The sequence below is a fragment of the Rattus norvegicus genome, chromosome 19 (assembly GCF_036323735.1).
Source record: "Rattus norvegicus strain BN/NHsdMcwi chromosome 19, GRCr8, whole genome shotgun sequence".
Classification (NCBI taxonomy): Eukaryota; Metazoa; Chordata; class Mammalia; order Rodentia; family Muridae; genus Rattus; species Rattus norvegicus.
The window spans coordinates 28,575,931-28,594,093 of NC_086037.1; the positions used below are offsets into that span (position 1 = coordinate 28,575,931).

Consider the following 18,163-nt stretch of genomic DNA (forward strand, 5'->3'; position numbering starts at 1 on the left):
ACGCTGGGAGAGAAACATCATCCCCTGGCACTGACCTAAGCAAGAATCAGGCCATGAAGGAAAAGGAGAGGCTGATTAAAGAGCTGCAGCTCATTACCGAGGAGAGAAATGACCTGAGAGATCGCCTGAGGTTTCTGACAGAGAGATCTATGAAGAACAGGTATGAATCGCTCCAAATGCTCTTGTTTCATTCCTGGGTCTGCAAGGTCACCTTTTTCTTATCCTGTTAAGGTTTTGGGTTCTAGAAAGCTGTGCCTCCCTAACCACCCTGTGCTAAACCTCACCTCCCATATAGTGGAGATTCAGAACCTGACCCTTCCTGAGGAGCAAGATGGAAAATGGACTCATCTGCTTCCATTTATTTAAAAGCAGAACTTGTGGTCTGAATGAAGAATTCAGGGACAAATTCAGGGAGAGTGAGTTCCCAGTGTGCATTTGCAAAGCCCTTGACAGCTGGTGGCTTTGCAAGATTGTAATTGCAGTGAGTTTATGGTGAGTCTCTGTACTTGCTAGGCAGGGGACTGAGTGCTGGAAGATCCAGGCAGCAGCCTGGGGTAATATAGGACCCACCCTGAGTTCATATATTCCTAAATGCCGATGTTCATTGTATTCTATCATTTGGGGCCAGGCCACACTTCAGGCCAAATCCATATTATGAAGACCTGGAGAGAATGGAGGAGGCAGTCATGTCAATTCTGCACAACTTAGAGATGGAGAACACTGAGGTCCATGAGAACAACCATAAGCTGAAGAAGGAGATTACCTTCTCTAGGTAAGTCCTGGTCAGAAAGGCTATCACTTGTGGAATGGCCATTTCTGACTTTCTTTGTTCTGTATTGGACGGTCTTCAGCTCTGGTTCTATCTCTTGTGCTATTTACCCATCAGTGTTCCAGGGTCATTAGGACTCAGTTTTCAGTTCCATAAAAGACTGTTCCTCATCCCAGGATTGTCTAGGCATCTTCAGAAGACTCTAGAGAGAACAGTACTGATTGAAGTCAGCAGAAGGTTATTAGGCTGCCCTGGACCTATGGTGTCACACCAGGTTTTACAAAACTCAGTGGGTAGACCACATGGTTAGCATGACCTTCTCTTGGTTCTACTGACCTCCTTTGAAGGTGTTGGCCCACTACTAATTGATGTTGGCCCCATGCATTGTGCTTTCATGGATAGTTGTAGATCCATGTTCTTTCTCAGAGGTGTGGACACTAATTGGTGTCAGGCCAAGCAAACAATTTATTCTTCCCCGAATTAACTCTTTATGGTTTGTGCAGCAGCCTTATATGTATCAAGATGCATTTTATTAAGTCTTCATGGGTATCTGGGACCTGGTATAGTTAGTGGGACTTGGGAGTAGGAATGGGAGAAAGGGCCAGCATGATCTTACTATGCAGACTGTATTTCCAGAAACCTGCTCCGCCAGCTCCTGATGGAGAACACATGTAGGAAGAAGTTGGTCCCACTGAAGCAGGAGAACAAGGAGGTACATCTTGATTGTGCACTGAACCAGAAATATTTGGTTGACTTCAACAAGAAAGATAAAGACCATCAACGGCCAGAACCAGCATTATCAGGTAGGGACGAGCAGATGTGTTAGCTTAACAATATCTGATAAAATTTGCCAATTTGATACATCTTTGCTTCTCTTACCACCTTTCTAATTTACACTCACAACCAGCCAACCACCTCATGTAATGGAATTGTTCATTGCTCTGCCTATGCACAAGTATTCTAGGAAGTTAACCACTTTTCAGAAACTGAATTATTGTGCAAGCATATTTTGCTGCTGTTTTTGAAGCTGCAGTCTAGAAATGGTGACAGATGAATAACATATCTCATTATTGCATATCCATGTGATAGATTGTATCCTATGTAGAGTTTTGAACAATTTCTTGGTTCTTGAACAATTGACACTCTGTGGTCATGTGACCTCTTGTGTAGGAAGCACCTTTGTGATAAGAACCAAGTGCAAATGTCAAATTAGTACTTGTCATTGGCTTTATCCTTGGTGACATATGGACATCTCCTTTCTTCCTGCAACCCGATGAGGTCTCTTGCCATTGCCCTGTTCTTGGTTTGCACTGGTATAAGTCTGGGTCCCCTATTGGCAGCCCACATTACTGTGAGGCTTGCTGGAGATTTTGCCCTGCCTGCAGAGTAGGCAACAATGATATCAGTTAAAAGGTCCATGTCGACCGTCCAATAGAACTGAGGTGGTAGAAGGCAGCATTCTGACAGCTGGCTTGCATTTCCCCACCAAATCAGTGTCTGAAAAACTGCCTTCCTCTCCCAGGTCTCAGAAAGTGCAAGCGAGCTGGAATTGGACACACACCAGTAAGAGAGCTTCCTGAAGAGTAAGTTGCTTTCTCAGGAGTCCCTGATGACCAACATCCTGAATGGTAACATTTTTTGGATGAGTATTCATCCTCTGCGTTAATTTGTCATTTCTTAGAGACCCTAAATTTATATAACACTAAGCCAGCCTGACTGATTGAGGTCTTACTCACTTTCTTCTTCAGAAAACAGCACTTGAGAGACAACTTGGGGGACCGCCTTTCATTATGTGTGCTAGAGGAGAAACAGCAATACGTCTGTGCTTCTAAATGTTCGTTAAGAATATGCTTTTAGAAATATTTTTGTTATGATTTTAATTGAAGTTTTCTTTTTGTTGTTTCATATTTATATGTTCTTGTTACTATTTTTACTTTAAAATATTTTTAAATATTTTTATTCATTTTAATCCTGTTTTGTTGTAAAAATGTATTTGTTATGAATAAAAATTGAATTCTATCTCTTGACTCTTAAGACCATCTTTCTTACTCAAGGGTTCTGTCCCTTCCTGTGGACCTAGAACGGACAGCTACAGATGGATCTCTGCATGTTCCATGGAGCCTGGGCTAATAAGTGAATTCAAAGTCACCAAGGTGTACCCAGTGTGACAGTGTCTTTTGTGTGGATAATGTGGCTGTTTCTCGGACACACACTTTATGATGTAATCACTGACATGCTTTACCCAAATGTTAGGGTCCTTGTGGTTCTTCTGAGAGAGCAGCAGATGCTCTACCCTGTGAGTCATCACCACAGCTCCTGCAGGTGGCTTTTGTTATTCCACAGGAGGTGCTGTATTAGGTGGACAAGATCACCTATGATTAAATAGAGAGATCTCAGGAGATGTGTATTCACAGGGAACTTACTGAGCCGTACATGCTCAATGTGTTAGCTTGCCAGGCATCCCTACAGAGCTCTGGTGTTCCCACTGCTCATTGTGGGTCAGGATCATCCTCCAGCACCACTTAGTTTTCATATTAGAGCAGATCTTTCACCTGTTATCAATGATGACCATATGTATTATGCACATCTGATAAAATACAGAATAGAAACTAGATCCTGTAAGCCAGCTTGGCATATTGTGTTCTATTGATAGCAAGAAACGTATCTTAATCTAAGCAGTTTAGGGAGAAACCTCAAGAGCATACATAGTGAATGCTTCCTATAGCTGTGAACACAGGTTTCTTTTGGAGAGCAGGCCTGTGCAGGCCCAGAACCTAGGTTGGGCAGTTCAAGCTACCCTTTTTCCATGGCCAAACTGGGATCATATTGAGAATATATTTTTTCCAGGTGACTGATTTCCAATTTATGGAATTGAACTAACTTACTGAGAGTGGAGGTGACTCACAGAGTTAAAGTACAGAAGGAGCAATCCAGAATGTCCACAAAAACTTGCTGTCACCCCAGGGCTTTAAAAGCTCAGCAGCTAGAGAAGCAATGTAGTATTTGGTTATTCTCATGCTTAGGTCCAGTCATTCATTATAAGCTGAACATGACACAAAAAGAATCATCTGTGTCAATATAGAAGCTAGTTGTAACTAGATTCACCCCACACTATCACATCACTACCGTATTTGAGGTTCTCAGTTACTATCTAAGAACCTGGAAGAGGCCTGGGTCTTGCTACACATACTCATGATTTATGTCTTCATGACACTGTGTGCTTTGTTCTGTTGATGCTACCATTGGCATACAACACCTTGGATACTTTGTGCTGACATCTGTGACCTTAGACAATAGTTCATGTCATGCCTAACCTGAATAAACTGTCCTTAGAGTACAATGTGGTATGAGGGGCCTTCTTTTCCTATGAGATAGCAAAACATTTCCAGTCTTCAGTCAAGTCTGTCAGCCATTGTCCAGTGCCTGTCTTGAGATGTCCACATTTTCAGCTGAGAGTCTTCATCCAGGCTGCTCTGTAACTTTGTAGAAGATTAATAGGGTTCCAGCCCTAGGATTTAATTCAGTGTGACTGTACTTGCCGAACATTCTCAAAGCCCTCTGATCTACCCTAGCCCTCTGTGCTTTAGAGAAAAAAAAAATAAAGAACGACATTGCACTTGAAATTTCTCCCCCAACAAAAGGAGAGCCTGCATAGGGCCTTTAAGTAACTCTAAGCCCCAGCTTCCCCACAGCTCCCTCCATTGATTCCATTATTGATCTGTTTTCATTATTGCTCACTTTATTTTTGGTGTGCAAAGAATGTGCACCATGTCAGTAAAGTGTGTGTGTGTGTGTGTGTGTGTGTGTGTGTGTGTGTGTGTGTATGTATAGGGAAGGGTCCATAGTAGAAACTGTCGAGGTGCATGCAGACTCATGTTACTACTGCCCCATGGCACCTTGCAGGGAGCACTGAAATGGTGGCTACTTTAATAAAGCCTAAACAGGGCTGTGCATGGTTTGCAGTGAGATTGTGATGTCATCCCCACTGGAGAGAGCAGCAAAAGCTTCATTTTTTACATGCTACTTTTACAAGGTGAGGCAAAGCCTCATCTTATAGAGTGTCTGGTAGGATTTGACAGCAGGAAGTTAATTCAAGGCTCAAATCAAATCAATAATTACAAACAAAGAGAAAAATACAAAGAGTCAAGGGAACCACGAGCTGTGTGTTGGTTTTTTGTTTGTTTGTTTGTTTGCTTGCTTGCTTTTTTTTTTTTTTTGGTTCCTTTTTCTTTTTTTTTTTTTTTTTTTTTTTTTTTTTGTTGAGAAGGTCCATCAGAGAGACAACCTCTTCCTCAAACAAATTATACACCAGAGAGACAATACCTAAACTGACAAAATTAGAAATAAATGGGGGATATAACAATAGACAACCAACAAATTCAACAATCCTCCCTGGTTTGAGTGCCCTGGGGAAGTTGGGAAGCCACTTTTCCCTATCCTGTGTGACTTTCCCTGTATAGTGAGCTCTCCTGCAGGAGATGCTTTCACATGCTTCTTTAAAAGCACCTGTTCCTCAGGTCCAGATCAGCTGTGAAAACAGGCTTCTTCAAGATAGTGTGAGAGCTACCCCTCCCAGCTCAGAGCTGCAACTCCATAGGATCCTCCACTCCCAGTGCTGTGTAGGTCCCATGGAGAAGTCAGAGCAAAGTGCCCCTTCTGAGAAGTGACTTAGAACAGAAGGTTCAGAAGTGACAATCAACCCCCAAGTGCTTCTTCCAGGAGAAAGCAACCAGCTCTTCTTATGAAACAGTGTTGGCTCCCACATGACCCAGGTCTGTGACTGGGAAAGATTTTCTGGAGCTTAGTTGCCCAGTCACAGTGGGGCTACATTCTTGATCCATGATCATTCTACAAAAAAAGGTCCTCCCCCTCCCTCCCAGGCCTTCAGTTGAACCGAGGTCCTTCCAGGACCAACAGACCTGAGAGAACAGAGTGCATCTCAGGGGAGAGAAGAGGCCTGAATGATTTTAAATGGGAGAAAAACCCCATATCCGCCATCTAACAACGTTAGGGTTTGTGCATATGTGGACTTCAGAACCTTAAGGTCAGATTTTCTGATAACAGCTGCTGGGTGAAGCTGAAGTCTGCAGTGGGTGGGATTGTCCCAGGCAGGGAGGGGATCTGACTCTGCAGGCCTGGCCAGCTTCTTCATTCTCCTGAAACTAAGTGTTGGTCAGCTATAAATCTGAAGTGAGAGTTGGTTTTTGTCAACTCAAATGGATGAATTTCAAGTCTCACACACTATGTGAGACACACATTTACCCACAGGGGATTTGAACTCACTTCTATAGAAGTGACTGGGGCGAACAGAGGGAAAGCATTCTCACCTTTAGCATTCTGTCTGTATCAGAGACGACGGGGACTGGATTCCTGGACAGACATGTCCAAGCAGACACACCGTGTAATGGGGGAAAACTGAGGTAAGAAATGACCTGGGGACAGTGATTTCAGATTGTGCCTTCAGCCAGGAATCTCTGTTGCCATTAAGCCAAGCAGCCTTGGGCCTCCTAAACTTGTCACTACGTCAGGGTGTCTCTGCTCTCACACCTGCATCAGGTCCTCCTCAGATGAAGGCTTCTCCAAATATATATATACATATATATATATATGTATATGTATATATATATATATATATATATATATATATATATATATATATAAAGCAATGTTTCTCAACCTGTGGGGTGCAACCACTCACAAATTTATATCAGATATTATAACTTATAAGAGTAGCAATATTAGTTATGAAGTAGCAATGGAATAATTTTTGTGGTGGGGGTCACCACAGCATGAAGAGCTGTATTAAAGGGTTACATCATTAGGAGTGATTTGAGCCACTGCCATAGAAGCTGACACATGGGAGCAGACTCCTCATGTGAGTAGAGACCCATGGCAAGGGATACTGTGTCCTACCTTAGGACCCAGACGCAGAAACTACCCCAGGAGTCTGTGGGTCACCTTGTCTTAAATTCTCCCAGGGTCAAGAATAGCATTGATCATCTCAGCAGAGTCAGCTTGCACAGCCACATCAGGCCCATGGCTTCCCTTTACAGAGAAGGATGTGGGTCTGAGTGACAGACAGTGAGACTGAGGGGACCCTGATACTCATTTGCTTTGAGCTGTGGTTTCTTCACCTGTAAAATGGACGTGTTTCTGCTGAATTGGGTTGTTGTGGAGATTAACAGAACATACAACCTGCTCAGTGTCTGCCTGGCATGGACACCTGCTGGTTAAATGGAAGCTCTCGATGGTGATGCATTTAAAAGTAGAATCTCGAGCCCCATAGTGTTAGATGTCAGGTGACATACAGGGGTTTTAAGGGTTTTGTGATTCCAAGAGAGCCTTGAATTAAAACCAAAGCATCTTGTTTTAAATTAAAAAAAATCAAGTATAAAGTGCCAATATGAAATAATCATAAACAGAAATGAGCTAATTCCTGGAAGTCATTTAGTTTTACATTTTCTGCTTCTATTTTCAAGGCATCTTGAGTAGCACAGTACGAGATCCTAAAGCCTTCTCTTATGGTGCTACCCATTCTTTCCTGTCTCCTTGAGGACTTCTCAGGTGACTTAAGAAAACCTGATTTCCTTTCAGATTGTCCCCAGCTGCTGTGATCTCTCTGTCCATGGGCATTGCCAAAAGCTGCAGAGCCAATGTGTTGTTTTACAACACAAAATTTCCAGACATCAATTTTACCAATGAAGTCTCAGGAGTCAGATGCTGTATTTAAGTGAAGCTCCCAACTGTCCTTCCTAATTCACTGTTCCCCCAGAAGAAGAGCATTGTAGCTCCCTCTGCACGCTTTCTTAAAAATCCTTCAACTCAAAGACTTTCCATTGCCCTAGTTATCTTAATTTCCTATCAAGTTGTGCCTTGATCTGCTCTAGACCTAAGTGCCCTTTAGCTTTGCAGTAAAGGTGTGAGGTAGGTGAGCTGAACAGTAATAAAGTCCATGTTCACAGTAAACAAAGAGCTCTTGCATTAAATGTCTGTACCCTGGCGATGCTATACCACACAATAGTTTTTCATTAAATAATACATTCAGGGAGATCACAGTGTGATCAAATATTTTGTAACATAACTTAGTAATGTTCTCTCTATTACATAAGTCAAGTACTATCCTGTGTATTCTGGTCTTTTTCTGTCATGTCTGTGTTCATCACCATGGGAATCCCAAGGAACATCATTCCTGGGCTTTTGAAACTGTTGCATACAGTCAACCGGGGACCAAAACCACCCAGGAGACTACTGATACTTGACACACATAAAGTCACCTCCCTATTTTCATATACTTTATGGCAAGAAGTCACCATTCCTGACCATGTCTCATTATCCAACATGCTACTAAATGGAAGAGTTGGGGTCAAGGAGGTCACCAACAAAGCACAAAACACCCATCTCAGATAAATATCTATGCTTTATTGAATTCAAACATCCATGGATTTCAGGACACAATTAAAAGTCCAAACATAAGGATAAGAGACATAGAAGAGAATTGAGATTTCCAGTTCATAGGTCCAGTAAACATCTTCAACAAATCATAGCAGAAAACTTCCATAAGGTAAAGAAATAAAAGGCCATAAAGGTACAGCAAGCCTACAGAACGCAAATTAATTTAACCAGAAAAATTTCCTCCATTCACATAATAATTAAAACACTAAATGCACAGATAAAAGAAAGAATATTATACGGGGTAAGGTATAAATATCCAGTAACAAATGAATTCAGACCTATCTGAATTACACCAGACTGCTCAACGGAGACTCAAAAGGCCAAAAATCCTGGACAGATGTAATGCAGACCCAGGTTCTTATTCCCAGCATAATTCGCAATCACCACGAATGGAGAAACCAAGACATTTTATGACAAATCCAAATTTAAACAATATTTTTTCTTTAAGAAAGCATAACCGAGGACAATAGGAGGAAAACTCCAAGACAATGAGCTAAACTATACCCAAGGGAAAAAAAACCAAGAAATTAATCACCTCACAATAATTTTTAAAAAAAGAGAGAGAAGCACACAAACATAATTTCACCTACAACCAGAAAAAGAGGAGAAAGCAGCAACCATTGGTCTTTAATATCTAACCAGACCCTCTGTCACCAATCCCCCAGCTCCTAGGGACAAAACTACCAGCCAAAGTGTATACAAGGATGGGTCTATGGTTCTAGGTAACTGTGTAGAAGAGGAGTGACTTACGTGGCATCCATGTGGTAGGAGGCCATTGACTACCCTGAGGCCTGTTGCCCCACCAAAAGGAGATCCTAGAGGTGTGAGGTGGGAATGGGTATGTGTGGGTGGGGGAACACTGTCATATAGGCAAAGCTGAGCAGAAATGGGATGTAAGATTTGATGAGGGGAGTCTGGAGAGCGGGAAAACATTTGAAATATAAATAAATAAAATAACCAATTAATAAAAAAAATAACCGAAAATAAAATAGAAAGTGAAAAGGTAAAAGAAAACTGACACCAAAACAAAACTAAAGAAATCCCTGAAGTATATTGGTCTAATTCTGCTTGTATTTAATGGTAATTTGTGGAACTCAAGACTGGTTAACCCCAAAGAAGCTGACCCTGCTCCCAGTTAACTGTGATTATAAAGAAGCCAACAGCCAACAGCTGCACAGCAGAGAGATGGGGGAGGGGAGCTTTGAGGGCTTTACTAGAGAGGATCATGAGGAGGGAAGAAGGAGGAAGAAGCTGCCAGAGAATAAAGGAAGAAAATGTGTGATGGAGAGGAGAGAGGAAGAGTACAACAGCCATGGTTAAGGGAGAGGAGAGCCTGGTCCTGAGGGGTGTCCAAGGGGAACAAAGAGCAGCCAAGATGCTACACAGTCAGTAAGAGTTGAGCGGTATTGTTTGGAAAGTATCTGATACCATGGAGGGCAGGCAGCTGCCCAGCTACTGTGCTGATTAGGGCATAGTATACATAAATTTAACACAATGTGTATAACCAGTAAGACAGCTCTGTAGAGGATCCTAAAAGGATTACTTTAGTTTGAAGGGAAGGATAAAATACCAGAGGAAACAGGAAATATCTTAATAAAACTATGACAGTCAATCAAAAGAAGCCAATAAAAACCACAAAAATTAACAAAATGAGAACATTTGACATATACGTTTAAATAATATTTGCACGTCACTAAACTCAATTCCCCAGTGTACAGACATACATTTAGCCAGAAAGGGGATCACCATCATGAGAGATGTAGAGGATATACTAGGGAAACAGACCTAAGACACAGGTCCCTATAGCAATTCTATGCAGTTTCTCTATCAATAAAAACCAACAAGCTCTAGAGGTAAATGTCTGTGTTAGTGCTGACCTCCACCACCAGACATATATTTTCTTTCAAGTAAATAACAAAATCATGGGGCTTACAATGTAATCAAATATCCTGAAACATGAGTTTGCAGTGTTCCCTACACTTTTTAAATCAAGTCTGACTACTATTTTGGTTGTTTCCAATCCTGTCTGAGTGCATCATCAAGGGAATCCCAAGGGAAATCAGAAATGGGTTCTTGAAGCTGTTGCACAGGGCCAGTATAGACCTAAGTACCACAGAAGAAACCTTGATTCTTATCACAAGGGACCATTCACCATCCCTCTTGTCACATAAATTATGGCAAGATGTCACCACTCCTGACCTTAGCTTCTTCTCCTAAAAGCTGCTGAAGGGAAGATTTGGTGTCAAGGGGTCTGGATTCAAACCACACCAACACTGAATTCATTTAAATAGGTGTAGTTCATTGAATGCACACACCAATACAGTTCAACCAGAGCAACAGCTCACAACTGTGTACTGGACATTGCTAGGCCCAGCTCATTGCAAGATCCACATGGGCTCACGCACAAGTGCTGGAAATGCTGCTATCTATGGCCCTGACTCAGGCCATTTTACACATAATTGTTCTTATTTTCCTGGATTCTAATGGGTCCTACGTGAAACTCATAGTTGGGGAACTTGTTAAAATTAACAAACCTCATAACATACAGAACATAACAGGGTATGTGACCAGCACCACACAGTTCAATGTCAGATTTTTTTGTTTTCCTTAGTTTGTTTCTTGGCATCCATGATGTGGAGGCATATTACAGAACAATAGGAAAGAGCTGGCTGCTGTGTAACAAATTTGCTGCTATTAAGGTAGGTACGGGGGCAAGACCTCAGCAGTAGCCCTTAAGATGGGAAGGAGATGATGTGTTTGATAACTGAAAGGAACTGCCTCAGCTGTGTTTCTCTGCCTGCTCAGTGCCCTTTCAACATCACTCTGTCCCTGAAGAGGAACTCAAGGTCTGCCCCCTGCTGCCTGTGAGCCAGGACTAGGCACAGAAAGGTAAGGCCACAGTGCTGGTTTCCAATCCCTCAGTAATGCTGGATTTCCAATAGCGTACTTGTATACACAAATACAGTGCGGTAAGATACAATAGATACTAATCATTTCTCCCATAGGGCAGCAGTTGATTGACTACAACTAATTCTATTTAAGAAAAGAGAAAGAAACCTGGCTCTTGTGGAAATATACAAAGAAATATCTATGGTGGTGGGGAATGAATTCTGCCATGGACTGAACTCAGAAAGGTGGGGTTGGGAGAAAGCTGCATGGTTAAATAGCCCACCAGGTTCACATTGTGTCAACTTGATTTAATCTAAGGACAAAGAAGTGGAGTATCTCTGATGGCATTCTTCTAATCCCTCGAAAGGATCCCTGAGGATTGGCCTCAGTTCTTCACACTTCTTGATGGGGCAACAACACTCAAGGACGCTTGATTGTCATAGGCACAGTATTATGCTACATATACAGAGTAGAAAATACTAAGATGTTCAGATGGTGGTATCCATTTGTATGCACTCTTAATGTGGACCTAAGGAAAGAGAGATCAAGGTCCTTAGAATAGAAAGATCAGTTCCAGTTTTTTTTCTACCATTCCAAACTGAACGGCTGGTAGGGAGAGAATGGTAGATAATCGAGAATTAGTAGATGATGCTTTGAATGAAGTGTGGGTTTCTGTGCTGGTTTTAGACAGGATCTCAAGTATCACATGTTGCCCTCTCCCTGGCTGGCCAGGTTCACTCTGAGCTCAGATGAACCTCTTTCCACTTTCCAATACATAGGCTTACAAGAGTGGCCTCCAAGGACTGTGAGGACAGCATTAGCCTTTGACAGTTGAGGTGTGTAACCCACAACTATAGTTTTAGCCACGTTTTCCCATGTCTATCAGCTATTTCAGATTGTTGCTGTTAGATGCCTGACAATCAAGGACGCAGAAAAATACCCTGATAGAGAGCAAGGACATGGTGATCACATCCTTGCCTCTTCTGTATGTTCTGGATGAGGTTTGTTAAAATTCCAATATTGCAAAAATCTTTATATAGGGCCCATCACATTAAGGGTCACTATGCACTGTTCTATCTAAAATGGCCTAATCAGAACTGACTACCATATAACACTTCCTGCAATCTTCATATGAGAGAGAAGCTTGAGCTTTTTGTTTTGACTTTTTCTCTTCTCTTTCTTTCTTATTTTTTGCTATATAAGTTGCTATATGAATTTGCCCCCAAAATTTGAACTACGGAAGTGATCTATCAGTGTTAATGTGTGCATTCTATAAAGTATTCATTATTTACTATGATAGATGGTTTTGTGTTTGGTGGGGTGGCCATTTCCCAGTGTACAGGTGCTGGGACCTTGCTCTATCCACTTAATGGATAAGCACCATTTAGCCGTTTATGTGCATCCCCTATATCTCTTGACTATTTTATTTTTCTGATAAAAGCACATGATGTATCTTACTCAGGCCTGTGAGCATGCTCCTTTGGCAACATTGGTAAAGAGAAGAGAACCCCACAAGCAGCAAGGGTTCCCTTTACTCGTGGTCCCAATATTGTACTTTCCTCTGCCAACTGGTCTCCACACTTTTCCTAGCATCATAAAGACTTCAACTCTTTCTCCTAAGGAATATTCTGGCAATTGTCGATTGCTAAGCACATGACTTCATGAGTGTTCCCCTAACACACGCCCGTGTTGTAACCCACCATGCAGACTATTTCTTGATGTGATATAAAGCACCTGTACAGAATGAGACAGGAGAACTTTTGACTGCATATTCAAGCTGGTGTGAAATCTCAGGAAGTTTTAATGGCTAACATTGGTGAAGGAGGACAATTTGATGAGACATTTTTTGGGAAAGATTTGAAAGGAAACATTCATTTAGATGCATAGGAATTACTAAGGTTTTATAATCAAGCCTTGAGGAAAATTTGGCTTTGGAAGCAGGAGATGCTCAGTGGCTCTGCCCCAGGAAAGTCTCCTGGAAAGGGCACCTCAGCTTATGCTCAGTACAGGGAGAACATTAGCAGGAAGGCAAAGTCTGCTCCCCATGACATCAGTTGTCCCTTCTTGGACATTCTATTGTCTCCTAGAGAGTTCTGGCATCCTCTGTGATGTCACCAGTGTTGTAGTGACAACCAGTGCCCTAGTTTCTCTCAGTCTGAGTCTGGCGGTTACAAGCTAAGACATGTTTTCCTGTCTTCGCAAGCTTTTTGGGAGGGGGAACGTCGATTCTGGAGAGACTAGAGTGAAGGAGTCTGGCCTTTCGTCTCAAAGTAATGATGGAGAAAGACAGCACTTCTGGGGAATGTGGAGTAAGTTCTGGGCAGTGTATTTTGAGCTTCCTGCCAGGGGGGCTGCAGGTTTAAGCTGACCTTTCTAGCAATGGGCCACAGCAACGGGAGCATCTGAAAAGGAATTGAATTTCCACGAATATCACAATTCCTTAAAGTCAAGGATTTCAGAACTTTAGTTTCCCCATCCCCACTGGGAGGATATGGTAAGGCCAATGCTTTCATACTGTGAACTTCTGGTCTTTACTTTTCAGTTCATTTGCTCTGTTACATTGATATAATAACACCATCAGTGGTCATGGAGGGTCCACCTTTTCTGAGTTTAGACAGGGCAGCAATGTATTTCACTATCATTGCTTCTTTAAATACAGTGGGTATCTGACAGTAGTAACAGGGAGAGATTGTGCTCCAGGCAATAACCTTATGTTCTTAGACCTTCTCTGATTTCTTCTAACTGGCAGGGTCATCGTTTGCTTTATACATTAGAGGTTGTATGTTACAAACATTTTTCTACAATACCAAAACTATGTGGAACGTGTAGACCAAGATTCAGCCTGTAACCTATTCGCACTTCTAGGGCATTTGGTATTTCACATAGGGACACTGATAAGTCTATTGAACATATCCTCCCTTGGAAATGCATTTTAAATCCAAAGTTGTTGCCTTAGAGTATCAGGGTAGGACATCTGAGTGTCTCCAATCACTCAAGTTTTGTGGATGGTGAATTTATCATCTAAGTTCTGAAGCCACAGGGGTGAGGGTCCTGAAACCAAGCTGTACCCTGTTCAGCTGACAATAATCCTGGAGAAGCCATCACCATGGTACATGTAAGCACGTGATGTCCGGAATAGGGAACACCTGGCTGCTTACATCTCTTGGTGTCTATAGAGTAGTGGGAGAACTGAGATCCCCTGAGGAGGCCTCTTAAGCATAGACCAATCGCCTAGCAGTGACACTGGGTTCCTGGCTTGTTCTCCTGTTTAGGCCTCACTGAGGTCTATGAACACTCTATGCATTCTCCCCATGCAGGTTAACTTGTGTTCTTCTACCTACAGACGCTGGGAGAGAAACATCATCCCCTGGCACTGACCTAAGCAAGAATCAGGCCATGAAGGAAAAGGAGAGGCTGATTAAAGAGCTGCAGCTCATTACCGAGGAGAGAAATGACCTGAGAGATCGCCTGAGGTTTCTGACAGAGAGATCTATGAAGAACAGGTATGAATCGCTCCAAATGCTCTTGTTTCATTCCTGGGTCTGCAAGGTCACCTTTTTCTTATCCTGTTAAGGTTTTGGGTTCTAGAAAGCTGTGCCTCCCTAACCACCCTGTGCTAAACCTCACCTCCCATATAGTGGAGATTCAGAACCTGACCCTTCCTGAGGAGCAAGATGGAAAATGGACTCATCTGCTTCCATTTATTTAAAAGCAGAACTTGTGGTCTGAATGAAGAATTCAGGGACAAATTCAGGGAGAGTGAGTTCCCAGTGTGCATTTGCAAAGCCCTTGACAGCTGGTGGCTTTGCAAGATTGTAATTGCAGTGAGTTTATGGTGAGTCTCTGTACTTGCTAGGCAGGGGACTGAGTGCTGGAAGATCCAGGCAGCAGCCTGGGGTAATATAGGACCCACCCTGAGTTCATATATTCCTAAATGCCGATGTTCATTGTATTCTATCATTTGGGGCCAGGCCACACTTCAGGCCAAATCCATATTATGAAGACCTGGAGAGAATGGAGGAGGCAGTCATGTCAATTCTGCACAACTTAGAGATGGAGAACACTGAGGTCCATGAGAACAACCATAAGCTGAAGAAGGAGATTACCTTCTCTAGGTAAGTCCTGGTCAGAAAGGCTATCACTTGTGGAATGGCCATTTCTGACTTTCTTTGTTCTGTATTGGACGGTCTTCAGCTCTGGTTCTATCTCTTGTGCTATTTACCCATCAGTGTTCCAGGGTCATTAGGACTCAGTTTTCAGTTCCATAAAAGACTGTTCCTCATCCCAGGATTGTCTAGGCATCTTCAGAAGACTCTAGAGAGAACAGTACTGATTGAAGTCAGCAGAAGGTTATTAGGCTGCCCTGGACCTATGGTGTCACACCAGGTTTTACAAAACTCAGTGGGTAGACCACATGGTTAGCATGACCTTCTCTTGGTTCTACTGACCTCCTTTGAAGGTGTTGGCCCACTACTAATTGATGTTGGCCCCATGCATTGTGCTTTCATGGATAGTTGTAGATCCATGTTCTTTCTCAGAGGTGTGGACACTAATTGGTGTCAGGCCAAGCAAACAATTTATTCTTCCCCGAATTAACTCTTTATGGTTTGTGCAGCAGCCTTATATGTATCAAGATGCATTTTATTAAGTCTTCATGGGTATCTGGGACCTGGTATAGTTAGTGGGACTTGGGAGTAGGAATGGGAGAAAGGGCCAGCATGATCTTACTATGCAGACTGTATTTCCAGAAACCTGCTCCGCCAGCTCCTGATGGAGAACACATGTAGGAAGAAGTTGGTCCCACTGAAGCAGGAGAACAAGGAGGTACATCTTGATTGTGCACTGAACCAGAAATATTTGGTTGACTTCAACAAGAAAGATAAAGACCATCAACGGCCAGAACCAGCATTATCAGGTAGGGACGAGCAGATGTGTTAGCTTAACAATATCTGATAAAATTTGCCAATTTGATACATCTTTGCTTCTCTTACCACCTTTCTAATTTACACTCACAACCAGCCAACCACCTCATGTAATGGAATTGTTCATTGCTCTGCCTATGCACAAGTATTCTAGGAAGTTAACCACTTTTCAGAAACTGAATTATTGTGCAAGCATATTTTGCTGCTGTTTTTGAAGCTGCAGTCTAGAAATGGTGACAGATGAATAACATATCTCATTATTGCATATCCATGTGATAGATTGTATCCTATGTAGAGTTTTGAACAATTTCTTGGTTCTTGAACAATTGACACTCTGTGGTCATGTGACCTCTTGTGTAGGAAGCACCTTTGTGATAAGAACCAAGTGCAAATGTCAAATTAGTACTTGTCATTGGCTTTATCCTTGGTGACATATGGACATCTCCTTTCTTCCTGCAACCCGATGAGGTCTCTTGCCATTGCCCTGTTCTTGGTTTGCACTGGTATAAGTCTGGGTCCCCTATTGGCAGCCCACATTACTGTGAGGCTTGCTGGAGATTTTGCCCTGCCTGCAGAGTAGGCAACAATGATATCAGTTAAAAGGTCCATGTCGACCGTCCAATAGAACTGAGGTGGTAGAAGGCAGCATTCTGACAGCTGGCTTGCATTTCCCCACCAAATCAGTGTCTGAAAAACTGCCTTCCTCTCCCAGGTCTCAGAAAGTGCAAGCGAGCTGGAATTGGACACACACCAGTAAGAGAGCTTCCTGAAGAGTAAGTTGCTTTCTCAGGAGTCCCTGATGACCAACATCCTGAATGGTAACATTTTTTGGATGAGTATTCATCCTCTGCGTTAATTTGTCATTTCTTAGAGACCCTAAATTTATATAACACTAAGCCAGCCTGACTGATTGAGGTCTTACTCACTTTCTTCTTCAGAAAACAGCACTTGAGAGACAACTTGGGGGACCGCCTTTCATTATGTGTGCTAGAGGAGAAACAGCAATACGTCTGTGCTTCTAAATGTTCGTTAAGAATATGCTTTTAGAAATATTTTTGTTATGATTTTAATTGAAGTTTTCTTTTTGTTGTTTCATATTTATATGTTCTTGTTACTATTTTTACTTTAAAATATTTTTAAATATTTTTATTCATTTTAATCCTGTTTTGTTGTAAAAATGTATTTGTTATGAATAAAAATTGAATTCTATCTCTTGACTCTTAAGACCATCTTTCTTACTCAAGGGTTCTGTCCCTTCCTGTGGACCTAGAACTGACAGCTACAGATGGATCTCTGAATGTTCCATGGAGCCTGGGCTAATAAGTGAATTCAAAGTCACCAAGGTGTACCCAGTGTGACAGTGTCTTTTGTGTGGATAATGTGGCTGTTTCTCGGACACACACTTTATGATGTAATCACTGACATGCTTTACCCAAATGTTAGGGTCCTTGTGGTTCTTCTGAGAGAGCAGCAGATGCTCTACCCTGTGAGTCATCACCACAGCTCCTGCAGGTGGCTTTTGTTATTCCACAGGAGGTGCTGTATTAGGTGGACAAGATCACCTATGATTAAATAGAGAGATCTCAGGAGATGTGTATTCACAGGGAACTTACTGAGCCGTACATGCTCAATGTGTTAGCTTGCCAGGCATCCCTACAGAGCTCTGGTGTTCCCACTGCTCATTGTGGGTCAGGATCATCCTCCAGCACCACTTAGTTTTCATATTAGAGCAGATCTTTCACCTGTTATCAATGATGACCATATGTATTATGCACATCTGATAAAATACAGAATAGAAACTAGATCCTGTAAGCCAGCTTGGCATATTGTGTTCTATTGATAGCAAGAAACGTATCTTAATCTAAGCAGTTTAGGGAGAAACCTCAAGAGCATACATAGTGAATGCTTCCTATAGCTGTGAACACAGGTTTCTTTTGGAGAGCAGGCCTGTGCAGGCCCAGAACCTAGGTTGGGCAGTTCAAGCTACCCTTTTTCCATGGCCAAACTGGGATCATATTGAGAATATATTTTTTCCAGGTGACTGATTTCCAATTTATGGAATTGAACTAACTTACTGAGAGTGGAGGTGACTCACAGAGTTAAAGTACAGAAGGAGCAATCCAGAATGTCC

At 42.2% G+C, this 18,163-nt stretch overlaps 1 protein-coding gene across 1 annotated transcript; it reads left to right on the top strand.

Annotated features, from left to right (window-relative positions):
• Window positions 1–13,254: 13,254 nt before the first annotated feature.
• Window positions 13,255–17,144, top strand: LOC134483492 (uncharacterized). Its single transcript, XM_063278741.1, has 5 exons — window positions 13,255–13,419; window positions 14,454–14,613; window positions 15,082–15,225; window positions 15,859–16,025; window positions 16,745–17,144. The coding sequence occupies exons 1-5, from the start codon at window positions 13,293–13,295 to the stop codon at window positions 16,807–16,809; spliced, it is 663 nt and encodes a 220-aa protein (XP_063134811.1). The 5' UTR covers window positions 13,255–13,292; the 3' UTR covers window positions 16,810–17,144.
• Window positions 17,145–18,163: the final 1,019 nt, after the last annotated feature.

What these genes read in the sequence shown, in the direction of transcription:
- LOC134483492 (XM_063278741.1), top strand. Translation starts at nt 13,293, where the DNA reads ATGTTTTCCTGTCTTCGCAAGCTTTTTGGGAGGGGGAACGTCGATTCT. An exon ending in GAGAGATCTATGAAGAACAG is followed by an intron (nt 14,614 to 15,081) that starts GTATGAATCGCT and finishes ATTTGGGGCCAG; the next exon opens with GCCACACTTCAGGCCAAATC. An exon ending in GCCAGAACCAGCATTATCAG is followed by an intron (nt 16,026 to 16,744) that starts GTAGGGACGAGC and finishes TTCCTCTCCCAG; the next exon opens with GTCTCAGAAAGTGCAAGCGA.